General features: G+C 39.2%; 1 protein-coding gene across 9 annotated transcripts in view; it reads right to left on the bottom strand.

Moving 5' to 3' along the window:
- Positions 1 to 17,347: 17,347 nt before the first annotated feature.
- Chst9 (carbohydrate sulfotransferase 9) overlaps positions 17,348 to 20,814 on the bottom strand; it is a 246,081-nt gene continuing 242,614 nt past the window's right edge. For 5 of the 9 annotated variants that reach the window (XM_048806395.1, XM_048806394.1, XM_048806397.1 and 2 more), the window contains one exon: positions 17,348 to 18,914. In XM_048806395.1, coding sequence (XP_048662352.1) covers positions 17,820 to 18,914 — 1,095 coding nt within the window. In that variant the 3' untranslated portion in view covers positions 17,348 to 17,819. The remainder of the gene's footprint in view (positions 18,915 to 20,814) is intronic. The other 4 variants (XM_015482252.2, XM_048806396.1, XM_048806398.1 and 1 more) reach the window with 1 other exon arrangement.

The following is a 20,814-nucleotide window of genomic DNA, read 5'->3' as shown; positions in this document are numbered from 1 at the left end:
AAGTTCACCCAGTGGGGGTTGTTAATGACCCCAAAAGGTGTTAATAGTAAAGTCTTGAAGAAAGACACAAGAGATAACAGATACACGCATAAGGTAAGGTGTTGTCACTTGAGCTGGTATGTAGCTGGAGCCCATAAAACGCTGTGGGCTTTAGCAACTAAAATAGGAGGCAAGTGGGGCTGAGATCTAAGGTGGTACTTGTGAGGTGTCTGATACTATCTACCCTTTGTACCTGCGGGGTTATCAGAATGGTGTCATGTTGGAGCTGTCATGTCTGATCTCTCACATCCTCCTATACTACAATAGGAGTCTCCATTTCTATGGAAAAAGTCTCACTTCCTCCCCAAGAGGGAAGTTGTAAGTTCAATCAATCACAGCATCTCCATTAAAAATTAAAATTTCTAAAAGTATAAGACAAGAAGTTGGTAAGATTATAACAGATGTTCACTGTCTGCCTCCTCCATCATCTGTTATAGATGTCAACTTCAGCCAACACTTTTGCTGATCTGGATTACTTGTCTGGTGTTATGGCCTGGATTGTCATCTTTCAGGGACTTGAGAAAGGTCATTTAGTTTATGCTTTTGAGACTGGTGTTGCAGCAATTGATTTTATACTGTTTTTATAAGGCATAAAAGCACCAAGAGATATCCAAGGATCCACTAGGTTTTAGACTTCCTCTTCCTTGGCCCTATCTGATAGTAGTATCTTTAGTTCCTCATGGTTATCATGGTCAGATCTCCTTGTCAGTTGTATTAGGGTTCTTCAGAGGAGTTAGTTCATTCAGTCATGGTGGTGGAGAAGTCCTCTAAGGTGCTGTCTGCAACCTGGATATCATGGAAATCTGGTGGTGTAGTTCTAGACTGAGACCAAAGGTCTGAGAACCAGGAGAACAAATAGTTTAAGTTTTAGTCCAAGTCTGAAGGCCTGAGAACCAGAGAGCTAAAGGTATGAGCTCAGTCTGAGGACAGAAGACTGAAGTCCTAGTTGAAGCAGTGATTCAGAGAAATAATTCTCTCTCTTCCTCCACTTCTTTTTCCTATTCAGTTCCTCAGTGTCTAGGGTGATGCCCCCCCAACACAGGGGAGCAAAATTTGCTGCACTCAGGATGCTGATTTAAAGTCTAATGTCTTCTGAAAGACCCACATAGACACACCCAGAAATAATGTTTACCTAGCTATCTGAGCACCCCATATTCCAGTCAAGTTCACATGTAAAATTAACCAACACATCAAAACAGTAATTCCGTTCTTTTCCTTTTTTTCCTCCACTGGTATGAGAAGTTCAAAGTATCCACTAAATTACTGGGACATTCAAGAATCTTCTGGATAAAAATTTCTCCTCCAGGGACCATAAAATATATCCCCTCAAAACCTCAGTTACCAGGAAAGGGGGACACAATTTCTATATGGCTCAATGTGAATGAAGAGAGGGAAGAATCTTTCTTCTACCCAAATCCCCCGTGTTGTAGACAATGGAGATGCAGCACGGCCATTCAGTTTATATCCTATATTCTGAAGGATAGTGCCCCAACCCATGAAGATGTTGTTTTTAGGTTGATATATGAGCTGAGTCTCTAACAGGGCATTGTATTCTTTGTGAACTTTCGATTGCCTTCAAGGTCAACCCAGTGAATTCCATGATTGTGCTCACATTGTCATACCTCATTTGACATGAAATGAGTTCGTTTATGGAGGCCATGTTGGGTGTGGGATGTATGTTGGTAGATCAGCCTTTTCGAGTGTTTTAAATGGTGGTGCTGATGATAGCATCAGAGAGAAATTGTGTTTGGAATTAATATAAATTTTCAGTAGGAAAAATTGCTGCTCCCTCTAAGGTGATAGAGATCCAATGCAGTCAAGTGATACCAAATAAATGTCTGGTCTCTACTGCAAGCAAGCAGAGCGTTCAGTAGTGGAAGTAGCTAGATCTGTGTATTAGTCAGTTTTTGTCACTATAACAAAACACCTGAAGTAATTAATTTATAAAAATAAAAGGTTCATGTTGGCTCATGGTTCTGGAGGTTCCAGTCCAATATTGAGTGGCCCCATTCCTTTGGGTCTCTGGTGAGGACAACACATCACAGCAGGAGAGCATGATAGAGCAAACTGCTTACTTCATGAACCAGGAAGCAGAAGAAAGACTAAGAGGCACTTCCAGGCCACACCTCAATGAACTAAGAACCTTTCTCCAGGACTCTTCTCTCAGATTCCCCAACCTCCCAACAGCACCACCCCCAAACATAATGGTGGGTAAGGGAAAGTCACCCTGTTTGACCTGTGCATTGCCTTCACCCCTGCTGTTATGGTCACTCTGTTCATGGGTCCATTGTACCAGGACCGGGGAGGCAGAGCTGAGGAGCAAACTGGACTCACAATGTTCATGTGGTTGTTGAGAGCTTCCCTTGGGAATGGGTGCTCTCCAGACACAAAGATCTGCATTTTTATAGGTTCATTCACATACTTCCTCAAGAAGTCTTTTCTTTTTCAATCTCATTTTCCTATAGGCCTTTTCTTAAACAAAGTCAAGCTATTGGTTACTGCCCAAGGACCCTCCCATATCCACTTTTCCCTCCTTGCAGAGGGAGATCAAATGCATTTTCTTGCAAAACTTTGGGGTCTGCTAGAAGTTCCCTGTATCACTTTTCTTTGGAGCCACTTCTGAGAGGATTAAAATGGGGCTTCATGTCTTTGCTTAAAACCAACATGTCACATTAATTCATCTATGAGACATGCTTATTTTATTTAGTCCTTCAATTGTCCATAGGGAACCCCCCTTCAAACCAGGTGTGCTAGTTGATGGAGGAGCACTTATGTAATACAGGTAGGTGACATGGGAATATGGGCCACTTATTAATCACCTGTTCATGTGACCTACACTTTCTGCCAAAGCCACATCTGGTTCCAAACATAATATTTCAATTGTATAAAATGGATCACTGTTGTGCACATCTAATCTTAGGATTTGGTGGTAATACTCACTTTTTAATGGTAACCTATAGTTATAGAGGCACTAAATATCCTCTGATCAGGCAAAATTTTTTATTATATACCAATAAATACTTTTCAAGTAGATTTGTGTGCTCTCCCATTGGGATTTGTCAGGAATTCTACACAGCATCTTCACATACACCACACATGCTGGGCAATGTGGTTTGCATAAATGTCCCCTGCCCCAAAGGCTCTATGTTAAAGGCCCAGTCATCAGCCTGTGGAGATTTGGGAAGTGATGGAAACTTTTTAGAGGAATAGCCTATGGGCATAAGTCAGGTCATTGGGGATATGCCCTTGAAGGAGTTATTGGGACACTGGTCTCTTCCCTTCTCTCTTTTGCTTCCAAGTGGCAATGAGGTGGTAAGCAGCTTGTTCTACTATTCACTCTTACCTTGTATGGCCTCTATGCATGTCCAAAAGCGATGGGTCAACCAGTTGTGGACAGAAAACTCCAAAAATGTGAGCCAAAATAAACTTTTCCCTTTAAAAAATTTTTATTTGTTCTTTTTAGTTATACATGAACTTTTCATTTTAAAAAGTTGATTATCTTAGGTATTTTGTCAGTGATGGAAAGCTGACTTGACTTGGACTTGAAGCAGAACACTCTTTGAGTTCCAAATGAACCGGAAGCCTTTTGAGTTAACATAGGTTAGACTAGTCCTCCTAAGTGCAGTACTTGTTGTCTACAAAGTTCAAAGAGGTTCTCCAAGAACTAAGTCTCTTTCTTATTCTTAGTTGTAACAGATGTGAGGAATAGCAACTCAGCATTTATGGTAATGTTGCAAATCTTCCATATCACTTAGCTTTTGCTTTACTCTGACCAAAATACCTGATAAGAACAACTTAGAGGAGGGAAAGTTTATTTGGGGCTCATGGTTTCAGAGGTCTCAGTTCATAGTCGGTTGAACTGCATTGCCCTAGACTCAAGATGAGGCAGAACATCAGGGTGGGAGGGCATCACAGAGGGAAACTGCTCCTCTTATGGCATCAAGGAAGCAGAGAGAGATGGAAGGGAAGAGAGATGGGTCACATCCTTCTGGGGTATGCCCCCAGTGATCCACTTCTTCCAGCCATGCCCCATCTGCCTACAGTTACCACCAAGTTCATTCAAACTAGGACGGACTGACTAGGTGACAGCTTCCAAAACCTACTCATTTTATCCTTAAACATTCCTGAATTAACAGGAGTTTTGGGGAACATCTTATATCCAAACTATAAATTATTCTACCCCCAAACCTTCACTGATGTGACAGATTTCCTAAATTTTCATGGGTTTACCTCTTATTCTGCTGCACACTGTGTCTTCCTAGGCTATCTGCAGAATTTGCCATTTCCTGTTCTCCAGGGCAGATTAACATGATGTTATCAATGTAGTGAGCCAATGTGATGACTTTCAGACTGTCAAAATAATCAGGGTCCCCATGGACCATGCTGTAACAAAGAGCAGCAGAATTTACATAGCCCTGGAGCAAGACAGCGAATATTCTCTTTCTGCTGTGAGAAGGTGATCTGTGTTTGATCTTTCCTATAGAAGGAGAGGAATACTTTCACCAGATCAAAACCCACAAACCAGAAGTCAGAGGCTGTGCTGAATTGCTGTTCAAGGACACCATGTCTGTCACTTGGTGCAGATCATAGTGGTCCTTGAATAGGGGTATGATGAGGAGCCCTTACACCAGTGAAGTCATTGAGTTGGTCACTGAGGATTAATCTAAAGCTTCTCTGTGCTGGGTGGTATTGCTTCTAATTTAGCATTTTGTTGGAGGTAGAAGCAGTTTCAGGGGATTCTACTAATTTTGTTCTATCCTAGTGACCCTGACACCACAATTAACAGGACCAATGTGATGACTCTGCCCCTTCTCGGAATTTCTATCCCAATTATAAACTCAAAGATAGAGGACAGCATCACAGGGTAAGCCTGTGGACCCTCTGAACTCTCTGAGGAACAGGTGTGAAATTTAAAGTATCTCCAGGTTTCCACCAGTCTTCACCCCAACTGGAGGATCAGAGGGCATTTTGGGTGCTCAGGTATGAGTGTCAGTTCAGACTCTATATCATACAGATAGAACTGGGTATTTCTGCATTGTACAGTTACTCTAACAAATGCTACCAAGCCTATTTATGAGAAGATTGGGGAAATACATACCATATATTCCTGGAGCAGTTGTACAGGGTCCTTGCTCAAGGAGATACCATCTTCTCTTCAACAAAGGGGCTTTGTCTTGTAAACCCACTTAAGTCAGGGGCATTGTTGCATGAACATCTATGATCTCCCAGTGAGGCAAATGATGTCACCATGTACTCTCTTTCACAAATAGAGCAACACTTTGGTCAGTTGGCCAGTTATCTCACTCTGAGTTACAAATGATCTCTTAGCCATTGCTACGGATACCTGCAGGTCAAATCCTCTCACTAGGTCAACTCCAGCCATTTCCTCTCATGGTCATCCACCTTGCCACAGAAAGCCAAGTGCACACCTGGCCTTACTATTTTAGAATCCTATCATCTCTAGTAATACTGTAGAACCCTGCTCTAGCTTCTCTAGTTGTGAATTCTAGTTGTGAAAAAAACAAAACAAAACACCACTGAGCTAGAAAATGATGGTGTCCACTCCAGAGTGCATTCCATATTGCCTTAGAGAACAGTGTTCTGTGGCCCATTCTGGTTATCAGAGCGTGATAGGTTCCAGGATTTTATATTGTAACTCTTCATATCTGCATATCCTGACACTACTGACTCCTTCCTCAATACTAAGCCAAAATGTTTTGGCATCTCTACTTCATTTTCTATAGGTCACCAACATATCCAAGATTTAAAGAAATAACCCAACTAACTAGCAGGATTAGCTCTAGTCGTCCTTGCCAGATGTGAGTCCCAAGCATGTGTAAGTAGCACCATGTCAACAAATCATGTCTTAGTCTACTTCACATTCATCTTCTTCCCTCTTATCCAATAGCTTGAAAATTTTCTTTTCCTTGTGTACCATTTCCTGCTGATAGATATTGATGATGTCCTATAATGCATTTGACTTGCAAGCTATTGTATCTCAGAATTTGCTTCTTTGGGCTGTGCTGATATTGGTTATCAACCTGTATCAAAATTTTGAGAAAAGCAAACATTGCCTTATAAATTACCTGACTCAGGCATGTTTTTTTGTGGTCTCTATGGAAGGTGACTTTGCTCTTCTCTGGTAAGGGGAATAGGGCTGCTTTTGCTAGGCTGCATATTCAAGATTATCAGACTTTCATCCTAAGAACCCCTTTCTCGGGTATCATTGTCCTATTTTCTTTTGATTTTGACCTGGCACGGAGGAGCTATTGGGGCTATGCATTCTACTCTGCCAGACTTATGGTTTGAACCTGGGTCTGATTTTCATGCACAATTTCCCTGCTGTTTCAGAACTTGAGAGTTACTTGAAAGATGCAGGAAGGCTTTCTGGTGTTGACAGTGTACCTTGGGTTGGAAATAGGCCACTCTGGCCTGGGAAATCCAGCCTACAATTGTCCTTTGATGCAGGGCAAGGAAGGGTGAGAAATGAATCTGAGAGCCACCCAGCCAGGACAGACACAGCACTGGGAAGGGTGCAGGAGTGACTTCTGAGAATCTGTCCTGGCTGCTGTCAAGACAGTCTCATGCTGTGGGTGATGCCTTCCTGGTTCACTGTGCACAGAGGTCACTGACAATCAAACAGGTGTTCATGACCAAGGGAGCATTTAAACCAATGTTCTGTCTTTTCTCCCAAAGCTACCTTGTGTAGGGCACCTAGGGAAGGTCCACCTATGAGAGTGGATGGGGAGGGGGAAAACACAGAAATATGCAGATTAACAATGATATGGAATTATGTTTGCCAAGTGGTTGATTGAATAAATAAACGGAAGCTATAGATTTCATAAAAATCACTTCCATTGGTAGAGGTCTATGGGTTTGGCTAATGCAATGGGTACCAAGTCCTGGTCACGTTGAGCCTTATTAAGTTTGGTGGGGAGGAGTGTATTGAGGCTCAGCCCCTTACACAGGCAAAGAGACATGGTAAAATCACTACAGGCAAGAAATACCTAGAAGGCTACAGAAAGAATGACTGAGGCTTATTCTGTGAACTTTATACCAGAATGGATATGGCTACCAGGAGTTCAGCAAGATGTAGCTTTGGATCTAGGTGGAACACTGACGAACAGTGTGAATTAAGAGTGCTGTTCTTAGGCCCTTCCCTTGACTATTTCCATTTTTGGAAAAGATCCAGCACCACACCATTTCTAAGTTAAATTAGACCAGTTAGTGCTTTTGGTGAACACAGAGGTAATTTAAAATTTTTTCTCCAGTCTTTTCTGCTATAAACAAATCTCTGTTACCTGTAGTGCCGTCTTTAAGAATCTAGTCTTAAATAAATTCTGGTGGAATAATGCCCATGTAATCCTTTTTAGTGTGGCATTTGCCAATGTCTTATGAAAGAGGAATAAACTTGGAGTTCTGTTCATTCAATCAGTCAACATAACTTGCTGAGTATTGACTGAACACTTGGTGCAGAAGAAAAGCAAGAAATGTGATTCTCTCTGACACAGAAATCTTTCCAATTTTCCAGCGGCAATGTATAATTTTGGAAAAGTATCTGTGAATGACTTAGCCTGGTTTGGGATCAAGAAAGGTTTTTTTTTCAAACATCTATGAGATATTAGATTGGCCAATAGAGTTTTAGGTTCTGGGAAGAGCTCATAGGAAGGCCCCAAGGTAGGGAAAAGCATATCTTATTTGAGGAGATAAAAAAATATAGCAGGGTCAAGATATGAACTAATGCAAAGAGAGGGACCACAGATAAATGAGATAATGGATTTTTAGTTTATTTATTTGTTTTTATGTTTGGCTATATTATTTTAAATTATTATCTTATTAAAAGGATCAACACTTGAAAGTCTCAAATTCAGTTAGATGTTTGTTTATTAAGGCAAAGTTCCTGACTGCAAGTAACTTTAGAATCTAACCAAAAAAGATGAGAGGCATTTTTGTATTCTTGTAATACAAGTTATAAAGAGCCTAGGAAGGACACTGTACTATGTCACAGAGACAAGCATAGGGATTTATTCGGAATCCAATTCTTCAACAAAAACTTAACAAGCATCTTCTCTGGCATTACAATAATGCACGATCACAGATTTGATTTCAAGAAATTAAGTCCACTGAAGCCGCAAGACACATGTAAAACACTTAGAATTCTATAAAAGCAAAGATAGAAATATGCAGAGGCTATGTTTGGATAATAAAAATAGAAACAATCTATTGATCACTTATTAAACAGTTTGCATGCATTTCCTATAGTCTCTTTATGAGGTAGGTATTGCTATCCTCATTTTTTGATATGATAAAATAAACATGGACAAACATGGACACAGCAGGTTTGGGGGTTAGATTACAAGGTCAGTTTTGGTCATGTGGAGTTAGAAGGGCCCAGGGGACATTGAGGTGAAGCAGGAAATTAGAAATCTGGGTCAAAGTTCTCAACAGACATGTGGCTGGAAAGAGAGATCTGGAAGCCATCAGTCTAAAGTGGAGTGAAGGTAAGGAGAATGGAAGAGATGCCCCAGGTAGAGTGGGCGAAGCAAGAGGAGTGAGATCACTGGGGTGTGGTAGGGGGCATCACATTGCAGGATGAATGAGAAGGTCCTTAAAGTGAGAGGAGAAATAGATACTTCAGGCAGTGCAAAGAGTATGAAGAAAATAGAGGAAAATCGAGAGGTATGTTCAGAGAATCCACTAGTTCAATTGAGCTGGAGAGCCATGGATTTGATGCAGGTCCTAGATGATTAAGCTGGGAAAGGGTTATGGTTTTGGGAGCCTTGAGGACAAGCAATAAGAAGTTTTGTGAAGGTGCTGTGTGTGGGGGAGCTGAATGATGCTGAAAAATACTTATTTTCAAAGGATGTAGCATGGATTAAAGGGGGGAATTTTGTATATGGTGAAATATTAACCAGCCTTGGAAAGGAAGGACCTTCTGACACATTCTGACACATGCCACAACATGAGTGAACCTTGAGAACATTATGCTAAGTGGAATAAGTTAGACAGTAGGACAAATGCTGTAGGGTTCCACTTATTTGATGTACTTCAAGTAGTCCAATTCACAGAGACAGGGAGTAGAATAGTGGTGTCTGGGAGTTGGGGAAAGGAGAAAAAGTGAAGTTGTGGTTTAATGGGTAATGTCAGTTTTTCAAGATGAAAAATCTCTGTGGATGTTGTTGTAGTTTGGATCTTAAATGTCTCCCAAAGGCTCATGTGTTTTAAAGAGTTAGTTCCCAGCTTGATGCTTTTGGGGAGGTGGTGGGAACTTTGAGGTGGAACCTAGTATGAGGTCTTCTGCTCATTGGGGGCATGCTCTGGAAGGGGACACTGAAAACCCAGCCCCTTTTTCCTCCTCCCTCTTTTGAATTCTAGACATGAGATGAACAATTGTTCCATGTACTGCAGCCAATATGGTAGGCCTTGCCACAGCCTCCAAAGCCATGGAGCCAACCAATCATGGATGGAAACCTCCAAAACTGTGAGCCCAAATAAACCTTTTTACTCTGTAGGCCTATCATCACTTCAGGTATTTATTATAGGAATGAAACACTGACTAACACAGACGTGGTAATTATCCAACAGTGAACTCGTAAATTTTATTATAGTTAAAAATACAAAAAAGAAGAAAGCTAAAAGGGGGAAAATTACTTTTTTAAAGTTAAAAAACATCTAGAACTTATTTTCATCAGTCCAGGTAAGATCTAATGTGGCTGGAATTGGGTGAGCAGCATTGAAACTGTTAGTGGAACCATATGGAAGGACTGTGTTTGTACATCAAAGCTGGTCAAATGTTGATTGTCATATGGTTCAACCTAATAGAAAGGCAAGGGGAGACAAATTCCTTAATGAAGTCCAAGAAAATGTACAATTTAAGTTACATTATCATTTAAGTTAAATTGCAAAATATTTCCTGGGGCACTTGCTCTCAAACTAATAACCAAATAGCAAATATTTTCCATTTTTCATTCATCTTAGGTCAATTTGAAAACTGCTTTTGTTTTTTGCTTTTTATTGGAGAAACTCATATTGTCTTCACTTTGTTCAGTGTGAAGTCGAATTGCCAAAATTGCCTTCAATACCCATTTGTCTTTTGTGTTTCAAACAGGGGAAAGTTTCCATTTCCTTGTTTCAGTCTGAAAGCTTTCAGAAAGTTTGGGCAGTGCCCAGTGCTGTCCCCATAACTCACTTCATCATTTCAGCTCTAGTTCTTGCAGTTGGCAGATGTCAGACGCCAACTTTCTGCTTCAGTTCTGGTCAAAATCCCACAGAAGACTTTGGTACCAAGACTTGTGAACCTGCCTCTGAGCCAAGAGTCTTTAATTTTTCAACAAAGTCACAAGATTTAAAGAGTTGATTTTATCATCTATAATTGACCAGGACTTAAAAAAAAATCACATGCACGTAAGTGATGTTCAAACTTTGCTGTATAGAAGAATCATTCCAGGAAGGGGTTTAGGAGGAAATTTCCAAGTGGGTTTCACTGTTGTCCTGATTTAGCATATCTTGGGTGGAATCTAAGACTCTGTTTTAAACAAAAATTAGACTAACTGTAATACAGGTGGTCCATGCACTATTTTTGAAGCATTAATAAATTAAATCCGGTTCCTTCCCCAGGGATAATTGCAGTCAATAATATTGTCAGTTTATGTTGGAAGACACTCTAGCATTTTGAATACAATTCCATTCATAATATCTCCATAAAACCATTTTCTAAGATTTGGCAATATTTTGACCTGGAATAAAGAAGGGATGAAATGAGGTGCTATGTTATTTGCCATAGGTTTTCTGCTACTTGGGCACAAGAGTCATGGTTATCCCTTCACTTGGGCTGTTTCTGTTTTCTCCGATTAAGTGTTGAAGTGGGAGGATAAAGAGCAAAGCCAGTGGAATGTCCCTAGGGATGCTGATGCCACCCAGCAATAGCAGAAATTCAGATAGAAGGTGTGCATGAGAAAGCAGGAAAACAAGTCATTTTCAGAGTAAAGCAAGGGTGGGTACACCCTCTGAATCAGGGAGGTTTTTGAAGGAAGGCTATAAAATAACGACCTGGATGTAGTAATCAGAGCCAGTATCTGTCCCTAGATCCTGAGGTTCCCAGGGCTTGGGAGAATGCCTCATCTTTGCTAAGAAGTGGGAAGGAATGTGGTTGCCAAGGGGACCCAGTGGCTAAGACAGAAAGATGCCAAAGAAAGGTACTGGATTCCTCCCAACATCTTTGTCTTTGGTCCAAAGAGACTTCTTCAAACAATGAACTGTTGCCTGGAGATACACTAGATACAGCACCCAAGGACAAGCAGCACCCTGAGCAAGGATAAGGACACACAGAAGATGATAACATCCCTGCTGGCACAATGCGGACATGGTCAAGGAAATGTTTGGCACCTGCTTTTCCCTTGTGAGCTTGGTGGGTGAAGGAACACACACTTCAGAGCAGGGGTGGAAAGCCAGGGGCCTGGGGCCAGGCAGGGGAGGTGGCAGGGTGGAGTGAGAACATGGAGGGATCTCCAGCCCACCTCACCGGGGCCCAACTGTTTTCCAGTGGGAATGTAGGATACAGGGTAACAAATCCCATCTTGTTAAGGAAAAAGTTCCAGTTTTAAAATGTTGGCAGCTAACAAATATCAAATAAAATGCACTGTAGGCCAAAGCAAATACATCTATGTCCGGATCTGGCTCTAGGGGCTGCTAGTGTGTGGTCTCTATTTTGGAGTCAGAAAGACTTTGGCTTGATTCTGGCTCTGGGACTGGTTATTAAACCTCTCTGATACTCAGGTTTTTCATTCATAAAATGGTGGGTGGGATAATACTTTATTTTTAGATTTTGTGGACAAGATTTAGGACTATTCTTCATTGAATGAGTGTAAAATATTTTTTTCTGGTGTCTGCTACCTTAGTCATGACAATAAAGGCTCTTCTATTGACGGGAATCATGAGATTTTTCATGATTATTTGCAAAAATTATCAAACAGTTCATACATTTAGAAATATAAAATATTGTTTTGTCTACAACCCTTTAGGCTATGTGTGTCTGTCAGTATGGTAAGGGTAGGTGGCAAAGATCCCTTTTGGTTACCCTGGCTTGGTGTCTTCTCTCAAAATTTCTCTGGTCCTGTGGGTGTCTGAAAGTTATAAGGCAGAAATATAAACGAAGAATAGGATCTTTAACCTTCAGCAACAAAAACATTTGCTACAATAACTCTCTGTGTCTCCCTCTGTTGGACAGAGTTCAAGGTCAATCAGATGGAATCAGTTCCTTTCCTCTTGGGAGACCTAAGACATGTTCCAGAGACAACAGAGATTTTATGTTCACAGAAGAAGGGACAGATCGCAAATGAACAAACACATTAATGAAGCAAAGAAGAAAAGAAAAACACTCATGGAAGCAATGTCTCCACTTTTTCATAAGTGTCTGATGTGTGTCACATGAGAAAATAATTTTGACTTTTCCCACTGATCAATCAGATTGCTCATGAAGAGATGAGATTTCAAAATTGAATAATCTGAGATTCTTTGGTGAGTTAACATGAGACAAATGTCCAAGTAGATAGACAAGACAACATTCCAAATACTGGTGAGAGTTGAGCAGAGCCTCAGAGATGGAAAAAGATGAGGGCTTAAATGGATTTGACTAAATTTGCATGGAAGGCTATGGCCTTGGGAAGAACTGAGATGCGAGTGACTAGGCCCTTTGAGAAGTGAATGGTGTGAGGAATGTTCTGCAGGACTCTCAACTCCTCAGACTTGGCCTTCTTCAGGCAGTGTGTCCAGCTGGCTTAGGAGAAGCCCCTCGCTTTCTAGCTCAGCCCTTATCCCTCTTGACCTTTTCTCATGGTGCTTGCATTTGGTTTAAGTCAACGGGTTCCTCTGTTCTTTTCTACAATCTTCCTAAGTCAGTTCAGTTATCTGACTACTATAACTGGTTCTGGGGATGAGAACTCAGCCAAATGGACAATTGCTTAATTTCTCACAGGATTTGTGGAGGTGTCACTGTGACTCATCTGCTGAGCCACGACCATCTTGAGTAGCTACTGAAGTAGGAAAGTGCTTATGTGAGGAAAGTGGCTGTATTCCTCTTGAACTTGACTGCTCCTATCTGGAATTTCTTGTGAAAATGATATTTTCTTTTTATTAGGCTAAATTTTTTTCAGGGTCTTTTTGTTCGTTTTTAAAAAATGTAGCATCTCCTGATCAATGGTGGTTTAAAAAAATGTAGAACAAGGGAAGACTAATTTCTTCAAAAATCTTTGAGTCAGCAGGAATAAAGGGATAAACTGGTTTGGAATTTACTAACTAAATGCACATATATTTATATTTGTATTAAAAAATTCAAGATTGCATTATATATATATATATATATATATATATATATATATATATATATATATATATATATATACCTTTAGCTGTTTTAAATTTAGGTAAGAGAAAGCAAAAGTAATTACTTAAGTTTATAATATTTTAAGAAAAGAGTTTGGCAGTGGTATTTGCTGCTTGCATTTATCCTGGCTCCCTACCTACTTCCTAATTGTCTCTTTTGGTTAGTTACTTAACAACATTTTTAGTCCCTTTTTTATATGTGTGAAGGGAGGGGGCTGCTTATAATAGCATCTAAGTTCTTACTTAGATGGAGAATAGGTAGATTAATGTATGGAAAATACTTAAGCAGTGCTCAATGCCCAGAAATATGGAATAAATGTTAGCTGTGATCATGAATATTATTATCATGATTATGATTGAGATTGAGAAGGTAGGATCCTGGGAGGATTAAATGAAGTTAGCTTTGTTCCAAAGGTTTTGGGTGAGTGAGCTAGTATTGAACGACTTTGGTCAAACTTTCTTCAAATATCGGAACACCTTGGGATGTTAATTCTGGGCAAAAAAACTTCTGCTTCTCCATGTACCACAAAGACCTAGAGGCTGAAAATGCCCCAAGAGGCCAAGTAAGATCTCACATCATGAAGATGTTTACTGTGTTGGCTCCCTGCTATTCCCAAATTCTACCAACTCAGCAGGAGATCTCAAAGGGAACGCTAATAAAATCTTCTATATTTGCTCATATATTCCCCTCTGCAATCACTATGTGTTTTAAGGGATAACACCTTTTTGAACAGCAATTATTCCTGAATAAAACGTAAAAGTATATTTCTCCCTTCTAATTATAAAGTTTAGTCAGGTAGCTCTTGAATGGCTAGAGAATGTTTTATAGACTGTAAAATTAGAGAATATAGCACACGGTCTCATGTTTCCATTGGCTTAGTGGATATTTCCAAACACATATGAGGAAATACAAAATTGGGTGTTCTTCACCACACGTCCTTTGAAGTTTGTGGTGGTTTCTGGATGCGATCACATCCATAATGCATATCCATAGGTAGCTTCCCAGGTCAAATAACTGTGGCTTTGCATTTAATTGCCAACTTGTTACCTTAATAGCAATTCCAGACAGGGGAAAACAGAGTGAAGGGCCTGCCCATCGTGTTACTGCTGCCTATAAAAACAAATAGGATCCTTAGGGTTTAATTAGAGGACACATAATTACACTTAAAGGATGTTAGTGTTAAAATGGGAACATTGGACATCTGGAAGATGAGTCTGGATGTGGTCATTGCCTTTAGAAGCTAAATTCATGAAACTGTAACTGTCCAAAGGAACGGCGATGTCCCCACCTGAATTTATACGCAGGCAGACATGATGAGGGCGGACGTGACCTGGCTTGCAGAGCAGAAGAGTGCAGGGGTCATAAATGACATAGGTATTTAAAATCATAAGGACTCCAGGAGAATGACTGGTGTCTTTGGTTCTAACATGAAAAGAAGGCATCTAAAATGAAGAGTAGGTGCCTGAACAGATTGTACTTCTGGGGCAAAAACACACCTGGTCTTTGGGAGGCACAACCATATGAACATACAGCTTCAGAGAGTTTATTTAAGGAATGAGAGAACAAAGGACCATCTGTAGTTTATATATAGACTCCATTGAGCCTCAGTGAAGGGTCAGAAAAGGGATAGAGTTCTTCCCTTTCATTATGGGAAGTGTGTTCCAAGTCCCCCAGTGGGTACTTTAAATCATGGGCAGTAGTACCAAATTCTGTATAGGCTATATATTTTTCCTATACATATACTTGTGGTAAAGTTTAATTCATAAATTATGCACAGTAAGAGAATAATAATAATAACTAATAAGAAATTGGCAATTATTACAATATATTGCAATAAAATTTGCAAAAATATGGTCTCTCTCTCTCTCTCTCTCAAGATATCTCACTGCAATATACTACCCTTCTTGTGGTGATGTGTGATCATACAATGCCTGTGTGATGAAATGAAGTGAGGTGAATGATACAGACATGGTGATGTAGTATCAGGCTACTACATAAAGGTTACTTAAACACAAGCAAGGCAATACCGTGATAGTCAATCTGCTAATAGATGATTACTAAGTAACCAACGAACAGGTAGCTTATACAGCATGGACACGCTGAACAAAGGGGTGAGTCATGTTTCAGGTGAGATAGAATGGGAGGGCGAGAGGTTGCATCATGTTACAAAGGGTGGTGCATACTTTAAAACTTATGAATGACTTATTTCTGGAATTTCCCATTTAATATTTTCAGACCATGGTTGGTCACAGCTAACGGAAGCTGTGGAGAGTGAAACCACAGATAGGGGAGGAGCCTATACAGCAAAAGGTACAGAATAGCTATTGACAGAGAGCATTGTACATCACTTTTTTTTTTCCTGCCACACACCTTCTCTATCATCAAAGCTGAATAATCATGTGTGTGTGTGTGTGTGTGTATCCCACCCTCCTCAATCCATTAGAAATGCCAATAAAAGGACAGGACCCTTGCTCCCATCTTTTTTTCTTTCCAAAGCTATGAAAAGAAAATTATTTTTTTTGCTATGTGGTTTTAGGAATATCTTTGAGAAAATTGCCTTTATTACAGATTCCATCTAAAACTAGCTTGGTGTAGTTTAGGATAAAATTTCAGATTTCTTGGGATATTTTATATTTTCTGTCTTTCTCTATAAAATGATAATTACACTGTCTCTAAGATACTAAGACTCCATTCTCTAGAGAATGGCAAAATTTTCATTTATATAATTTAGATTACCTTAGAGTAAAACACAGCTCATGTATGGTCTAGAGGCAAAAGGGCATGGGATGGAAAAGTAGTAAAACATCAGTTGAGAAGGTTTAATCCTTCTGATGACTCAGCCTGTTATAGTTTACTCACTGCTTAAGAGGCACAGATGGGCCCAGGCAGGTGTATGTAAAGAGTGGAACCATTGACGAATAGACAGCATGAAATGGAAGGGGAAAATGAAATAAGTACGACTGTAACAATCTTGGTCTATCAATATTTAATCCCTAATGCTATTTTTCCTTGAGAGACACTACTTAATATTTACTGATAATCAGTCATAGCTTAGGGAGAAGAAAATGTTCAAGAAAGGCATTTAAATGAGGTTTGGCTGACATGTGCTTGGCTTAATTCAGGGTAATAGTTGACCAACTAAAATACATTTCCCATCATCTAAATGTGTCTTTTAATTTAGGATCCCTTGGAAAAAAATTCCAAAATACATTGACACATGGTCCTATTTTCCAAAGACTTTGATTTAACATTTGAATGCAATGGTATTTTACTTTGTTAGTATAGAATATTTAAACTTAAAAAGAAAATACCTTAATTTGCTTATGCATAAGCCTATTAAAAAACATTTCTAGGGGCTCTTGTTATGTTTATTCTCTAGAACATAACCTATCTTTGAAGTGGTATATTAGTTTTTAAAAAGTCATTCCCAAGCTGAATAATTAGACTGCAAACAAAAGCTATTCTTAGAGTGTATTCCACATATAAAGTTATGCACATGATGCTTTGATTCAAATAATATTCTTATAAAACTTTGTTATTGTTAGAGGTCTATATTCAGAAGGGCAACTTTTGTTTTTGATGATTATTCCATCCTGAAACGATTTCCCCTCTGCCCAATTAAACTGAAATTAGGAGCACATTTAGATCTGATGAGGCTTAAACCTCTCAGCCGTCTGCTTCAGAAATGAAGATTTTTAGCAGTTGTGTTCGTTTTGTCTTTTCATGGAGGGCTCAAAAGGAAACAGAATCAATCCTCTTAAGTTTTTCTGGAAGAGAAAGGTTGCTTTCGTTGCTTTGATCTTAGCATGTCGCGCATTTTTTATTGGCTGCTAAATATAAAAAAGCCGTAGGTTCATCTGGTTTTTCTGCTATATTCTCATACTATAAATACATAATATCTGAAGGAAAATGCCCAAGCCCAAAATATCATTTCAAAATGGATTTATCATTACAGTTGATAGAAAGATTTCCAGGGTGTAAGAAAACTCTCCAATGGTTTGATTATGCCACAGATTGTTAAAAATAGATTCATGCACTTCAGACTGTGAATTCCACAATATAGATACACATCCATGCTATTTTAGAATCCTTATTTTACCATCTCAAGAGGCTGTTTTTCAGTTAATGTAGCAGCTGGCTAGATTATTGCTTCAACAATGTGATCCATAATGCTAAAGCAGCTCTTTTCCAAAAATGTGGGTTGCTTACATGTCTTCAGTAGGTGATTTTCTTATAACTTTGTGCCAATTGCTATCACGCCATTCGGTAAAAATTATCATTAAATCAAAACAACTGCACCCAGTTAAATTTCCCTCACACAGAGAATCATAGAAAAATTACAGTAGTTGATTTGAGGGTGACATTAAGTAAATACAGAGCTTTAGAAAATAAATGCAAACTACAAAACTGGAGTTGTGTAATTAAACATCAAATAATCCAAGTAATAAAAGTCATAGATTAAGTGTCTCTCGGTTCTACTCAGATCCTTTAAATACTGTCTCACCACCTGAGTATTGGTTCTTTCATCGGAAGAGTGCCTATCCTTGAAGTTTGGGAACTTCAGTTCTTTTGGAGCACCAATCAGCTGTAAAAAGTAATTGGCATCTTCTTCCAAAGTTTCAAACTTCCCTACAAAATCATAGTTGATCAAACACGGGTAGCAGAGTTTGCTGACCTTTTCCCAGTGAATGTCCATCCCTACTGGACGGTGAGAATCCAGCAAATAGTGGACGAATTCTTTGAATTTGACTCCAGATCCATTATTTAATGCTTCCTCACAGGCATTTGGTCGATATTTCTTTATAATCGCCTTTCCGAATACTGGATGATAGTAACTATTGGGATGTTCGAATTTGTCCCTAAATGCTGACACTAATCTCTCCATGGGATCACGAACAAATATAGCTTTAGTGTAAGTATTTAAACGAGTATATATCCCTTTTAAGTCGAAGCTATCTAGCGTTTTCAAATGCTTCCCATAGTGAACAGCATCATGGGAGATGTTGAATGCAGAGGAAGCCAATCCATTCAGTACCATCAGAATTCTTTTCCAATTGGAACAGCCAGCCTTTGGCACTTCACAATATAAGATTTTGTGTTTATCTTCTACATAGATCCTGGATACCATATGGAAGAGATGGGATTGGGGATGACCCACTCCGCCATATTTCTTGCAAAACTCCCCAAGGAAAGACCTGCGTTTCTCTTGTGTCACCTCAGTTTTCTTCCATTTGTTGTCTTTAACTAAACTTTTGTTTAAAGGCCGAATGTCCAAAGGCCAGTTCATCTCGTTGAACTTCTTGAAAACAGTCTTGGTTCCTTGATGTTTTTCAGTCAACTTGTTTGTTGATGATGACCCTGAAATCTTATCCAGAGCTTGATTCTCTCCTTGTGTGTGGCTGGTCTTGGTTAATATCGCAGTGGGTATCTGGGACTTGAGTAGATTTTCCTTTTTTTCCTTCAGATCCTCAGGCATGTGAAATTTGGGGTTCTGCTAAAATAGAAAGGAGAAATGTTGGAAGCACATTCACAAGTGTGGGCATACTAGATAAGAAACATCACGTTTGTTTTAAAATATGACTGAGCAGAGCACATAACTTCATGTAAGCTGCCAGAAACAATTTAGCAAGGCATGCTAAACATATATCTTGTTGGAAGCTTCTTCACTGAAACACAACAATGAGAAATGAAAAATGGCACCCGGAGTGGACACAGACAGGATTAACAGACTGAAATGAAAAATAGTATCTACAGGATGGAGAGAAGGGGGCCCTGGATTTCAATCCTGATTTTGCCTATGGTGCAATCATATGTAGCTTAATTTTTCTGTACATCAGTGATTCTTGAGATTTTAGTGTGCATATTATCTTCAAGTACTAATTTAGTGCATCAGAATGTAGGTATAAAACATAGTTGCATTTGATTGATTTTTTTTGTTTGGTTTTTGGTGACTCTAATGCCCAATGTAGTTCAAAGTCATATGTTACAACTTAAAAATTATAACAGGCCAATTATCAAATCTTGATGATCATTTCAGTTTTCTAAGCACTTGAAAATGTTGTATTTCTTTCTCTTGGAAAATGTTTTATTTTTATGAAATTATTCATCACAATAATTTGGGACCTAGAGTTATAATATCATACAATTTCATTCATGTATGAGTACTTCCCTCTTTCCAAAGTGAAGAATAACGAAGGAATCCAGAAAAGTCTAGTTGACATTCTGCTATGTAAAATAGTAGAAAAAGTAGAATGAGATATTAGTTCTCTTTCCTGAAGGATGAGTCTACTACCCATTTATCATGTGCTCTTCATCTGACTGTATGCTTCCTATAACTCTTGCATTAACTGGGTAAAGGAAGACCTGCAAGTTGGGATTTATAAGGTGGCATCATGGTAGATCCTCATCTCTGATAGAGACAAAAATTGTAAGGCCTTATTCTTTTACTCTGGGTAAACTAAGGAGCCTTTGGAAGGCTCTAAGCACAGAAATAGCCTGACCTCTCTTAGAGTTGGAAAGAATTATGGAAAAGTCCATTCTAGAGATAAATGTGCAGGGTCCTTGGCATGGTATTGGAACTTTCACAAACAAGTAACACACAGTTAGGCTATAGCATGTGCCACCAGCCTAGAGGTAGAGGAAGTAGTGGGGAGAGTTTCTTACATTTACCATTTGTTCTCTAGTATCTAGAATGGTTCCTAGCTGATTGTAGTTGCTCTCAAATTTTGTTGAAGGAATGAATGAATGGAATTAGGTCTTCAAGGATGACCAGGGATTTTTTAGAAAATGAGTAAAAGACCAGAGGAAAGAAGCACTGGATGGAGTCAGGCCTCTTGATCCTTCTACCTACCAAGCTTTAAGGGGGTTGCTGTTTTTCAAGTGCAAGAGGATTGAGAATATTTCCTGATCACCATTAACCTACTTGTATAGCATCATGAAGGAGCTGCCCCAATCTTCTATTTGCATACTGTTGACTCATCTATTTGGATTTTCAACTCTGAAATTATTTGTCTGCTGTCTTTTCTAGAGACTACCAAGATGTCTTCTAAGCCCTATATCTTTCTTTGTTTTGATCAATGCTTTGTAGTCCATAAAGTTGTCACCAACACTATACAACTTGACTGTACATTTGAAAGATCTCAGGGTTATTGGAACATGCATGGGCATTCTTAGCATAGTATTTAGCACCAAAATAAAATTGCCATGAATATTTCTATTACTACTTCTATTACACCCATAAATAATAATTATTGTTGTTGTAGTAGTAGTTGTAGTAGTAATACCACTTATCCCAGTGACATAATGAATTTCAAGGTTGCTCAGTTTTCCATTATGATCCACACTGCAATTTGTATTTCATTACATGCGCACTAATCAATTTGCTCTTCTGCTTC

Source organism: Marmota marmota, unplaced genomic scaffold (assembly GCF_001458135.2).
Source record: "Marmota marmota marmota unplaced genomic scaffold, marMar, whole genome shotgun sequence".
Lineage (NCBI taxonomy): Eukaryota > Metazoa > Chordata > Mammalia > Rodentia > Sciuridae > Marmota > Marmota marmota.
This window is presented reverse-complemented; position numbering and strand designations above follow the sequence as displayed.